At 55.5% G+C, this 13,355-nt stretch overlaps 2 protein-coding genes across 8 annotated transcripts in view; one reads left to right on the forward strand and one right to left on the reverse strand.

The window, feature by feature from the left end:
• ITGA7 (integrin subunit alpha 7) overlaps positions 1–488 on the reverse strand; it is a 28,379-nt gene extending 27,891 nt beyond the window's left edge. For 2 of the 7 annotated variants that reach the window (XM_085041159.1, XM_085041160.1), the window contains exon 1: positions 134–486. In XM_085041159.1, coding sequence (XP_084897285.1) covers positions 134–366 — 233 coding nt within the window. In that variant the 5' untranslated portion in view covers positions 367–486. Of the gene's footprint in view, positions 1–133 lie in introns of all 7 variants that reach the window. The other 5 variants (XM_085041162.1, XM_085041158.1, XM_085041156.1 and 2 more) reach the window with 4 other exon arrangements.
• A 7,815-nt stretch (positions 489–8,303) lies between these two features.
• On the forward strand, positions 8,304–12,779 carry BLOC1S1 (biogenesis of lysosomal organelles complex 1 subunit 1). The gene is made up of 4 exons (XM_085041261.1): positions 8,304–8,426; positions 8,711–8,783; positions 10,668–10,800; positions 12,423–12,779. The coding sequence occupies exons 1-4, from the start codon at positions 8,366–8,368 to the stop codon at positions 12,531–12,533; spliced, it is 378 nt and encodes a 125-aa protein (XP_084897387.1). The 5' UTR covers positions 8,304–8,365; the 3' UTR covers positions 12,534–12,779.
• The last annotated feature ends 576 nt before the right edge of the window (positions 12,780–13,355 follow it).

Here is a 13,355-nt window from a genome sequence, read left to right on the forward strand (position 1 = left end):
CCCACACCCCAAAACTCCCTATTTCCCCCAAACCGCGGCACCAGAACCCCCAAACCCGGGGGGCTCCGCTCCCCTCTCCCCCATCCCGGTGGTCTCGTCCCCAGCCGGGGGTCTCTCCGGGACCCCCCCTCACCAGCCGGCGGGCTCGGGGCTGAGCTGCCGGTGCAGCGCCACGGCCGCGCCGAACAGACTGCCGCGCTCGCCGTCCTTCAGCACGGGGCTGCCGCTGTCCAGGTTGAACGCTGCGGCCGCCGGTAGCCACAGGGCCACCCACGGTAGCCACAGGGCCAGCCACGGTAGCCACAGGGCCACCCGCGGTAGCCCCAGGGCCGGCGGCGGTAGCCCCCGGCAGCCCGAGCTCGCCATCCCCGCTGCCGGCCGGCGGGAGGAGCTCGGGGGGTGTCGGTCAGAGCCCCGCCCGGAGCGCCGGGGAACCCCCGAGTGACCCTAGGGGAGTGACCACCGCGGGGAGGGGCGTGACCGGCTGGGAGTGACCACCCCGGGGCGGGGAGTGACCTTATAGAGCGGGGAGTGACCCTATAGGAGTGTTGGGGGGGTGTTGGGTGGTTGGGGTGTTGGTGACCGTATGGGAGTGACCATATAGGAGTGACCCTAAAGGAGTGACCATATAGGAGTGACCCTATAGGAGTGACCGTATGGGAGTGACCATATAGGAGTGACCACCCCGGGGCGGGGAGTGACCATATAGAGCGGGGAGTGACCCTACAGCAGTGACCACCCCGGGGCGGGGAGTGACCATATAGAGCGGGGAGTGACCCTATAGCAGTAACCATATAGGAGTGACCATATGGGAGTGACCATATAGAGAGGGGAGTGACCATATAGGAGTGACCCTATAGGAGTGACCACCCCGGGGCGGGGCGTGACCATATAGAGCGGGGAGTGACCGTGTGGGAGTGACCACCCCGGGGCGGGGAGTGACCGTATAGACAGGGGAGTGACCATATGGCAGTGACCGTATGGGAGTGACCATATAGCAGTGATCACCCCGGGGCGGGGATGTGACCGAGGAGTGACCCTATAGAGAGGGGAGTGACCATATAGGAGTGACCCTATAGGAGTGACCATATAGGAGTGACCACCCCGGAGCGGGGAGTGACCATATAGAGCGGGGAATGACCATATAGAGCGGGGAGTGACCACCCCGGGGCGGGGTGGGGAGTGACCGTATAGGAGTGACCCTATAGAGCTGGCGATGACACCGGGACTGGGGGGAGTGACCCTATGGGAGTGACCCTATAGAGCGGGAGTGATCCTATATGAGTGACCCTATAGCACGGGAGTGACCCCATAGTGCAGGGATTGATCCTAGGACTGTGGGGAGTGACCCTATAGGAGTGACCCTATGGAGCAGGAGTGACCCTATAGGAGTGACCCTATAGCGCGGCCTGTTACCCTATAGAGCGGGGGGTGACCCCATAGAGTGCGAGTGACCCTATAGAGCAGAGAGTGACCCAGATATCAAGGGGAGTGACCCTAAATAACAGGGGCTGACCCCGATATCGGGGTAACTGAGCCCAAATAAAGGATGGACTGACCCCATATGGCAGGGGCTGAACCCCAAAATCACCCCTGTGTTCCAGGTGCTGAACCCCATATCGGAGATACTGCACCCCATATCAGTTATTGAACCCCATATCAGGGGCTGAACCCCATATCGGAGATACCGCACCCCATATCACAGATATGGAACCTTTCATCAGAGGTACTGCACCCCATATCAGAGTTATTGAACCCCATATCAGATTTACTGAGCCCCATATCAGAGTCATTGAACCCCATATCAGAGTTACTGACCCCATATCAGTTACTGCACCCCATATCAGAGTTATTGAACCCCATATCAGATTTACTGAGCCCCATATCAGAGTAATTGAACCCCATATCAGTTCCTGCACCCCATATCAGTTCCTGCACCCCATATCAGAGTTATTGAACCCCATATCAGTTCCTGCACCCCACATCAGAGTTCCTGCACCCCAGATCAGTTCCTGCACCCCAGATCAGTTCCTGCACCCCATAGCACCAATATTGACCCCATATCAGAGTTATTGAACCCTGTATCAGTTACTGAGCCCCATATCAGTTCCTGCACCCCATATCAGACTTAGTGCACCCCACATCGGAGATATAGAACCTTTTATCGGAGTTACTGCACCCCATATCAGTTATTGAACCTCGTATCAGAGTTATTGAACCCCATATCAGTTATTGAACCCTGTATCAGTTCCTGCACCCCATATCAGAGTTATTGAACCCTGTATCAGTTACTGAACCCCATAGTAACAATATTGACCCCATATCGGAATTACTGCACCCCAGATCAGAGTTATTGAACTCTGTATAGTTACTGCACCCCATATCAGTTATTGAACCCTATATCAGTTACTGAACCCCATATCAGTTACTGCACCCCATAGCACCAGTACTGACCCCATATCGGAGTTATTGAACCCTGTATCAGTTACTGAGCCCCATATCAGATATACTGCACCCCATATCAGTTATTGAACCCTATATCAGTTATTGAACCCCATATCAGAGATACTGCACCCCATATCAGTTCCTGCACCCCATATCAGAGTTACTGAACCCCATATCAGTTACTGCACCCCATAGCACCAATATTGACCCCATATCGGAGTTATTGAACCCTGTATCAGTTCCTGCACCCCATATCAGTTATTGAACCCCATATCAGTTCCTGCACCCCATATCAGAATTACTGAACCTCATATCAGTTCCTGCACCCCAAATCGCCGATATCGCACCCCATATCAGTTATTGAACTCCATATCGCCCATATCGCACCCCATATCAGTTACTGAACCCCATATCAGTTCCTGCACCCCATATCAGTTCCTGCACCCCAAATCGCCGATATCGCACCCCATATCAGTTATTGAACTCCATATCGCCCATATCGCACCCCATAGCAGAATTACTGAACCCCATATCAGTTCCTGCACCCCAAATCGCTCATATTGAACCCCATATCAGTTACTGCACCCCATATCAGTTACTGCACCCCAAATCGCCGACACTGACCCCATATCAGTTCCTGCACCCCATATCAGAGCTGTTGAACCCCATATCAGTTCCTGCACCCCATATCAGAGCTGTTGAACCCCATATCAGTTCCTGCACCCCATAGCACCAATATTGACCCCATATCGGAGTTATTGAACCCTGTATCAGTTCCTGCACCCCATATCAGTTATTGAACCCCATATCAGTTCCTGCACCCCATATCAGAATTACTGAACCCCATATCAGTTCCTGCACCCCATATCGCACCCCATATCACACCCCATACCACACCCCATATCACACCCCATATCATACCCCATATCGCACCCCATATCGCACCCCATATCACAGCCCATATCACACCCCATATCATACCCCATATCGCACCCCATATCGCACCCCATATCACACCCCATATCACACCCCATATCGCACCCCATATCACAGCCCATATCACACCCCATATCACACCCCATATCACACCCCATATCGCACCCCATATCACACCCCATATCACACCCCATATCATACCCCATATCGCACCCCACATCGCCCCCAGCCGAGCAACCTCCGGGCGGCGCTGGTGCCCCGGGGGGCTCTGGGGGAATTTTGGGGTCTCGGGGGGGTTTGGGGTTCCTCTCTGCACCCCAAACCCATCACCCCAAGAGCCCAGACCCAAATCCAGGGGGGTGTCGCGACACAGGGAGAGCTCAGCGCTATCGCGACCCCCTGCCTCCACCCCGGGAGGTATTTTTGGGGTGGAAAGTGGGATTTGTCATCTTTTCCAGCTCGGCGGCTATTTTTAGCTCATCCCAAATCCCGTGGAGATTTGTAGGATCTGCCAAGGCCGTGAGAACTCGCCGGCCCTGCCCTCCCCTCCCCCCGCTTTTTGGGGTGCCCAGGGGGGGTCAGGAGGGTGCGACCCCCCCAGTCCCACCCCATTCCCACCCGACCCCAAAATTTTCCATGATTTTCCCGTTTTTCAGCTCAAATTCCCCCCTCAATCCCAAAATTTCCACGTTTTTTCCCCGTCTTTCAGCCCAAACCCCAAAATTTTCCATGTTTTCCCCATTTTTCAACCCCAATCCCAAAAATTTCCCCACTTTTCAGCCCAAATCCTCCCCAACCCCAAAAACTTCCCATTTTTTAGCCCAAATCTGTCCCGATCCCAAAATTTCCATGATTTTCCAATTTTTCAGCCCAAATCCCCCCACGATCCCAAAATTTCCACGTTTTTTCCCCATTTTTCAGCCCAAATCCCCCCAACCCCAAATTTTTCCACGGTTTTTTCCATTTTTCAGCCCAAATCCCCCCCAATCCCAAAATTTTCCACATTTTTCCCATTTTTCAGCCCAAATCCCAAAAATTTCCACGTTTTTCCCCATTTTTCAGCCCAAATCCCCCTAATCCCACAATTTCCCATTTTTCAGCCCAAATCTCCCCCAATCCCAAAATTTTCCACCTTTTCCCCCATTTTTCAGCCCAAATCCCCCCCCAATCCCAAAATTTTCCACGTTTTTTTCCCATTTTTCACCCCAAATCGTGGGACCAGAGCTGATTTTGGGGTTCTGCTTCACCTCCTACCCCACCCAGGGGGTTTGGGGTCCCCAAAATCGGGAAGGAGGGGAAAAAACGGGATTTGGGATCCCAAAATCTGCTCGGGGGACACAAAAAATCCTCCAGAAATCCCAAATCTGCGGTTTTTTTCCTCAAAACGAGCTCGGGGGTCTCAGCCTGGAGTTCCCGGGATTCTGTGGGGTTTGGGATTTTGGGATTTTTTGGGGATTTTGGGATTTTTTTGGGATTTTGCGATTTTTTTGGGATTTTTTTGGGATTTTGGGATTTTGGAATTTTGGGATTTTCCACCCCAAACTGCCCCACATCCCCCCCGGACACAATCCCACCCCAAATCCAGGAGGTTATTTTTGGGATCAACATCCCAAATGTTCCCCGGGGGGGTCCGAGGTGTGGGAAAATTCCAGAAAATCCCAATTTCCCGATCCCAAATCTGAGTTTTTCCCGGCGGTTCGCGGGGGATGGAGAGGGGAATTGAGGATATTTCCTCATCGCACGGATTTGGGATTTTTTCCAGGGATTTTTGGGATCGGGGAGGGGCAGGGAGCGGCGAGGGGAGAGGGAAGGAGGCGATCCCGGAATTCCAAGGGAGGGATGGGAAGAGGGAGGGGAAATCCCGCTGGGAGCCATGGGGAGGATGGGATAGAGGGAAAATTGAGGGGAAAACTCCCTGAGATCCACGGAAAAAGAGGGAAAAACTCCATGGGATCCATGGGGGAAAAAAAAGGGAAAAACTCCCTGAGATCCACGGAAAAAGAGGGAAAATCTCCTTGGGATCCACGGGAAAAGAGGGAAAATATCCCTGGAATTCACGGGAAATGGGGGAAAATTTCCCCAAAATCCATGGAAAAAGAAGGGAAAACTCCATGGGAAAAAAAGGGGGAAAAATCTCCCTGAAATCCACGGAAAAAGAGGGGGGAAATCTCCTTGGGATCTATGGGAAAAGAGGGAAAATTTCCCCCAAATCCACGGAAAAAGAGAGGGGAAATCTCTCTGAAATCCATGGAAAAAGAGGGAAAATATCCCCGAAACCCATGGAAAAAGAGAGGGGGAAATCTCCTTGGGATCGATGGGAAAAGAGGGAAAATTTCCCCGAAATCCATGGAAAATCTCCCTGGGATCCAAGGGAAGGATGTGATCTGTGGAAAAATAAGAAAAATTTCTCTGGAATCCACAGAAAAAGAGAGGGAAAATCTCCCTGGGATCCATGGAAAAAGAACAGGAAAATCTCCATAGAATCCACAGAAAAAGAGGAGGGAAATCTCCTTGGGATCCATGGGAAAAGAGGGAAAATCTCCCCGAAATCCATGGAAAAAGAGGGGAAAATTCCCTGGGATTTAGGGAAAAAGATGGAAAAACTCCTTGGAATCCACAGAAAAGAAGAGGGAAAACTCCCTGGGATTCACGGAAAAAGAGGGAAAATCTCCTTGGGATCCATGGGAAAAGAGGAAAAATTTCCCCCAAATCCATGGAAAAAGAGAGGGAAAAACTCCCCAAAATCCATGGAAAAAGAGGGAAAATATCCCCGAAACCCATGGAAAAAGAGAGGGGGAAATCTCCTTGGGATCCATGGAAAAAGAGGGAGAATCTCCATGTGAAAAGAGGGAAAATTTCCCCCAAATCCATAGAAAAAGAGGGAAAATCTCCCTGGGATCCAAGGGAAAAGAGGGGAAAACTCCATGGGAAAAAAAGAGGGAAAAATCTCCCTGAAATCCATGGAAAAAGAGAGGGAAAATCTCCTTGGGATCGATGGGAAAAGAGGGAAAATTTCCCCGAAATCCATTGAAAAAGAGGGAAAAACTCCCTGAAATCCATGGAAAAAGAGAGGGGAAATCTTCCAAGAATCCATGGAAAAAGAGAGGAAAACTCCATGGGATCCATGGGGAAAAAAAAAAAAAAAAGAGGAAAAATCTTTCTGGAATCCATGGAAAAAGAGGGGGAAATCTCCCTGGAATCCATGGGAAAATAGGGAAAATCTCCATGGGAAAAGAGGGAAAATTTCCCTGAAATCCATGGAAAAAGAGAGGAAAACTCCACGGAATCTATGGAAAAAGATGGGAAATCTCCCTGGGATTCATGGAAAAAGGGAGGGGAAAACTCCAGGGAAAAAGAGGGAAAATTTCCCTGAAATCCATGGAAAAAGAGAGGAAAATTCCATGGAATCTATGGAAAAAGACGGAAAATTTCCCTGGGATTCATGGAAAAAGGGAGGGGAAAACTCCAGGGAAAAAGAGGGAAAAACTCCATGAGAACCATGGGAAAAAAAGAGGAAAAATCTCTTTGGGATCCACGGAAAAAGAGGGAAAATTTCCCCCAAATCCATGGGAAAAGAGAGGATAAATATCTCTGGAACCCAAGGGAAGGGTGGGATCTGTGGAAAAGGAGGGAAAAACTCCCTGGAATCCACAGGAAAAAGGAGGGAAAAACTCCCTGGGATCGATGGGGGAAAAAAAGGGAAAAATCTATAGATTTCCTATATTCCCTATATCCCCACAATCCCCACAATCCCCTATAGATCACCACAATCCCCTATATCCCCTATAGGTCCCTACAGATCCCTATATCCCCTGTAGCCCCACAGTCCCCTATAGATCCCCACAATCCCCTATATATCCCCCCAGTACCCTATAGATCCCCTACAGATCCCCTATATCCCCTATAGATCCTCTCTAGATCCCCACAGTCCCCTATATATCCCACAGATCCCCTATAGATCCCCTACATCCCCTATAGCCCCCCAGTCCCCTATAGATCCCATATAGATCCCCAATAAATCTCCAATAAATCCCCTATAGATCCCCTACAGATCCCCCATGGATCCCCTAGAGATCCCCTAAAGATCCCCTATAGCTCTCCATATCCCCTACAGATTCCCTATATCCCTTCTATCCCCCATCCCCTATGTATCCCCTATATCCCCACAGATCCCCTACAGACCCCCTATAGATCCCCTACATCCCCTATAGATCCTCTATATCCCCTATAGATCCCCCATGGATCCCCCATAGATCCCCTATGGATCCCTTTATATATCCCCTATAGATCCCCCATAGAACCCCTATAGACACCCCCAGTCCCCTATGGATCCCCTATAGATCCCCAATATCCCCTATAGATCCCCATATTCCTATTCCCTATGATCCCTCCTCTATACATCCCCTATAGATCCCCACAATCCCCTATATATCCCCATATCCCCCATATCCCCTACAGATCCCCCAGTCCCCTATAGATACCCTATACATCCCCTATGTATCCCCTATACATCCCCTATAGATCCCCCACAGATCCCCTATAGATTCTCCCAGTCCCCTATATACCCTATAGCCCCCAGTCCCCTATAGATCCCCTACAGATCTCCTACAGATCCCCTATATCCCCTATAGATCCCCACAATCCCCTATACATCCCCCATAGATCCCCTACAGGTCCCCTATATATAGATCCCCTATAGATCCCCTATAGATCTCCTATATCTATCCCCTACAGATCCCCTATAGATCCCCTATAAATCCCCTATAGATCTCCTATATATCCCCTACAGATCCCCTATAGATCCCCTATAGATCCCCTATAGATCCCCTATAGATCCCCTACAGATCCCCTATAGATCCCCTATACATCTCTGGTCACGTGGCTCTGTCCGGCCGGTCACGTGCCGCTGACGTCATGGGCGGGATACAACCCACGTGCCGCTGATGACGTGTGTCGCCGCGCGGCGGTCACGTGCCGTGCCGCCATGCTGTCGCGGCTGCTGAAGGAGCACCAGGCCCGCCAGAGCGAGCGGCGCGAGCTGCAGGGTGAGCCCCGCCCCCGTTCCCATGGCAACCGCCCGCCCGCCGCGCCCCATTGGCTAACGCGGCTGCCGCTCACCGCGGGGCGGCACCCCATTGGCTGGAGCGGCTGTCAGTCAAGGCGGGGGGGAAAGGGCGGGAAGCGTGAGGGGCGCTGAGGGGAGCTGGGGGGGGCGAGTTGTGAGGTCACGGAGGGGGCTGGTGACGTCAGGGATTGAGCTGCTGACGTCACGGGGGCTGTGCTGACGTCACGGGGGTCTGACGGCCGTGTCCCGGTTGTCACCCCCCAGAGCGGCGGCGCAGGGAGGCCATCGCGGCTGCCACCCGCCTCACCGAGGCCTTGGTGGATCACCTGAACGTGGGGTGAGGCAGCGAGCCCCGGAGCCACCGGGAACCCCGAAATCCCTGAGGGATCCTCCCCACAAACCCTCACACCTGCCTGGGGACCCCAGACCCCGCCTGGGGAGCCCAGACCCCCAAAATCCCTGAGGGATCGTCCCCGAAAACCCTCACACCCCGCCTGGGGACCCCAGACCCCGCCTCAGAGCTCCCAGCCCCGCAAAAATCCCTCTGGAGACCCCAAACCCCGTCTGGGGACCCCAGACCCCCAAAAATCCCTCTGAGGACCCCCAGGATCCCCAAAACTCAGCCTGGGCACCCCAAAGATCCTCTAGGGACCCCAAACCGTTCCCAGGACCCCCAGACTCAGCCTGGGCACCCCAAAAACTCTCTAGAGACCCCAAACCCCACCTGGGAGCTCCCAGCCCCCCAAAATCCCTCTAAGGACCCCCAGCTGACCCCCCAGGACCCACAGACTCCGTCTGGGGACACCAAAAATCCCTCTGAGGACCTCCAGGACCCCCAAACTCATCCTGGGCACCCCAAAGACCCTCTGGGGACCCTAAACCCTGCCTGGGAACTGCCAGCCCCCCAAAAATCCCTCTGGGGACCCTCAGGACCCCCAAAACTCAACCTGGGGACCCTAAAAACTCTCTGGAGACCCCAAACCCCGCCTGGGAGCTCCCAGCCCCCCAAAAACCCTCTGGGGACCCCCAGCTGCTCCCCAGGACCCACAAACCCAGCCTGGGGACCCTAAAAATCCTCTGAGGACCCCAAACCGTTCCCAGGACCCCCAGACTCAGCCTGGGCACCCCAAAAACCCTCTAGGGACCCCAAACCCCGCCTGGGAGCTTCCAGCCCCCCAAAATCCCACTGGGGACCTCCAGCTGCTCTCCAGGACCCCCAAACTTTTGGGGACCCCAAAAACCCTCTGGGGACCCCCAGCTGCTCCCCAGGACCCCCAAAACTCAGCCTGAGGACCCCAAAGATCCTCTGGGGACACCAAATCCTGCCTGGGAACTCCCAGCCCCCCAAAAATCCCTCTGAGGACTCCCAGGACCCCCAAAACTCAACCTGGGGACCCCAAAAACCCTCTGGGGACCCCAAACCCTTCCCGGGGACCCCTGAACACCCTCTGGGCACCCCAAAGATCCTCCTGGGGATCCCAAAGGTTTTCCTGGGAACTCCCAAATGTCCTTTGGGGAGCCCAAAGCCTGCCTGGGGACCCCAGAGCCCCAAAAATCCCTCTGAGGACCCCCAAACTCAGCCTGGGGACCCCAGACCGCAAAACCCCGCCCAATGTCCCCCCTGGTGACCCCAGTGTCCCCCCAGGGTGGCCCCAATGTCCCCCAGGTGACCCCAAAGTGCCCAATGTCCCCCAGGTGACCCCAATGTCCCCCCCCGCTAACCCCACGTCCCCCTGGTGGCCCCAATGTCCCCCAGGGTGGCCCAAATGTCTCCCAGGTGACCCCAATGTTCCCCAATGTCCCCAGGTCCCCCAGGGTGGCCCCAATGTTCCCCCAATGTCCCCATGTCCCCCATGTCCCCAATGTCCCCAGTCCCCAAGATGGTCCCAATGTCCCCAGTGTCCCCAATGTCCCCAGGGTGGCCCCAATGTCCCCATGTCCCCAATGTCCCCATGTCGCCATGTCCCCATGGTGTCCCCATGTCCCCATGTCCCCAATATCCCAATGTCCCCCATGTCCCCAGGGTGGCCCCATGTCCCCAATGTCCCCAATGTCCCCATGTCCCCATGTCCCCCATGGTGTCCCCAATGTCCCCAGGGTGGCCCCAATGTCCCCAATGTCCCCAGGGTGGCCCCAATGTCCCCAATGTCCCCATGTCCCCAATGTCCCCAATATCCCCATGTCCCGTGTCCCCATGTCCCCAATGTCCCCATGTCCCCAGGGTGGCTCAGGCCTATGTGAACCAGCGCAAGCTGGACCAGGAGGTGAAGACGCTGCAGGTCCAAGCTGCCCAGTTTGCTCGCCAGACTGGCCACTGGATCAGCATGGTGGAGAACTTCAACCAGGCCCTCAAGGTGGGCAGGGGGCTGCTGGCCCCAGACTGATTTGGGGAGGGGTCTCACCCCCCGGCTGATACTGGGGAGGGGTCTCACCCCCCAGGCTGGTATTGGGGAGGGGTCTGACCCCCCAGGCTGGTATTGGGGAGGGGTCTCACCCTCCCAGAGCTGATTTTGGGGAGGGGTCTGACCCCAGAACTGATTTTGGGGAGGGGTCTGACCCCAGCTGGTTTTGGGAAGAGGTCTGACCCCAGGCTGGTACTGGGGAGGGGTCTGATCTCCACAGCTGATTTTGGGGAGGGGTCTGACCCCAGGCTGATTTTGGGGAGGGGTCTGACCCCAGAGCTGATTTTGGGGAGGGGTCTGACCCCGGCTGGTTGGGGGGTCTGACCCCAGGCTGGATTTGGGGAGGGGGCTGGCCCCAGACCCACCCCAGACTGGAATTGAGGAGGGGTCTCACCCCCAGAACTGATTTGGGGAGGGGTCTGACCCCAGAGCTGAATTTGGGGAGGGGTCTGACCCCCCGGCTAGATTTGGGAGGGGTCTGACCCCCAAAGCTGGTATTGGGGAGGGGTCTCACCCCAGAACTGATTTTGGGGAGGGGTCTCACCTCCAGAGATGATTTTGGAAAGGGGTCTGACCCCCAGAGCTGAATTTGGGGAGGGGTCTGACCCCCGGCTGATTTTGGGGAGGGGGGAACTCGGGGAGCCCCTGGTTGTGGGGAGGAGAGGCTTTGTGGGGACCAGTTGGGGCACCGGGAGGAGGGAATGAAGCCCCCAGACCCATATTGGGGAGAGATGTGGCCCCCAGACCCATGGAGGGGAGGGGGATGAAGCCCCCAGACCCATATTGGGGAGGGATGAAGCCCCCCAACCCATGGAGGGAGAGATGTGGCCCCCAGACCCATTGAGGGAGGGTGATGAGGACCCCAGACCCACACTGGGGAGAGATGTAGCCCCCAGACCCATATTGGGGAGGGATGAAGCCCCCAGACCCATGCAGGGGGAAGAAAAAAACCCCAGACCCATGGAGGAGAGGGATGAAGCCCCCAGACCCATCTGCGGGAGGGATGAAGCCCCCAGACCCATATGGTCTGTACTGGGGCAGTTGGACTGCACCCAGGGGGTCCCAGGGGGTCTCGGGGGGATGGGTAGGACCCCTCCCTCAGGTAAGCCCCCTCCCCAAATCCCTGGGAGGAACACGGCAGGGTTAGACCCCCCGTGGGGTGAGTTAGCCCCCTCCCCAAACCACCCTGAGCCCCCTCCCCAAATCCCTGTGGGGAACACAGCAGGGTTAGACCCCTCCGGGCTGAGCTAGCCCCTCCAAGCCCCCTCCCCAAATCCCTGTGGGGAACACTGAAGGGTTAAGACCCCCCATGGGGTGAGCTAGCCCACTCCAAGCCCCCTCCCCAAATTCCTAGGGGGGAAAACGGCAGGGTTAGACCCCCCCGGGGTGAGTTAGCCCCTCCAAGCCCCCTCCCCAAATCCCTGTGGGGAACACTGAAGGGTTAGACCCCCATGGGGTGAGCTAGCCCCTCCAAGCCCCCTCCCCAGATCCCGGGGAGGACCCCAACAGGGTTAGACCACCATGGGGTGATCCCCCTCCCCAAGCCCCTCCAAGCCCCCTCCCCAAACCCCCAGGAGATCGGCGACGTGGAGAACTGGGCGCGGAGCATCGAGCTGGACATGAGGACCATCGCCACTGCCCTCGAGTATGTCTACAAGGGACAGCTGCAGCCCTCCTGCTCCTGAGGGACCCCCGGGACCCCCACGGACACCCCCGGACACCCCCAGACCCCCGGGAGCCCCAGCGCTGTCACTCCTCCCAGCCAGTCCCACGGGGGTCTCAACTCGCTGTTTTTGGGATTTCCCAGTTTTGGGATCAATGGAATAAACCTGGGGGGCTCGGGGGGGGCTGGGGGGGTCAGGCGGGGCTGCAGCACCCTGGCACAGCCCCCCCCGAGCCCCCCTAAGCCCCCTCATCCTCTTTAGTGCTTAGCCGGGCTCTGAGGCGCCTTTGATTGGGGACAAAGGGGCTTTTAGGGCCTTAATCCCCCCAGATTGGGGGATGGGAGGGGTTAATTCCCTTTTGGGGGGGTCAGACCCCAATTTGGGAGGGATTTTTAACTCCCGGGGGATCTCAGCCCCCCAATTCCAACTGTTGCCCCCCAATCTCCCAGCCCAGGTGGAGGTCACCTCCAGGGGTGTCCCACCCCTCAAAAATGCCCAAACCCCCCAAAAAGTGCCAACCCCCCCAAAATGTGCCCAAATCCCCCAAAAAATGCCCAACCCCCCCAAAAATGTGCCAAACTCCCCCCAAAAGGTGCCTAAACCTCCCAAAAAGTACCGAAAACCCCCAAAATTGTCAACCCCCCAAAAAAATGTGTCCAAGCCCCCCAGAAAGTGGCCAAATCCCCCAAAAACGCCCAACCCCCTCCAAACTGTGCCAAACCCTCCCAGAAGAGGCCAGACCCCCAAAAGGTGTCAAACCCCCAAAATACCCAAACCCCCAAAAAATACCCAATTCCCCCAAAAATGTGCCCAACTCCCCCAAAAAGTTGTCCAAACCCCATA

This window comes from Lichenostomus cassidix, chromosome 29 (genome assembly GCF_008360975.1).
Source record: "Lichenostomus cassidix isolate B80296 chromosome 29, HeHo_3.0, whole genome shotgun sequence".
Classification (NCBI taxonomy): domain Eukaryota; kingdom Metazoa; phylum Chordata; class Aves; order Passeriformes; family Meliphagidae; genus Lichenostomus; species Lichenostomus cassidix.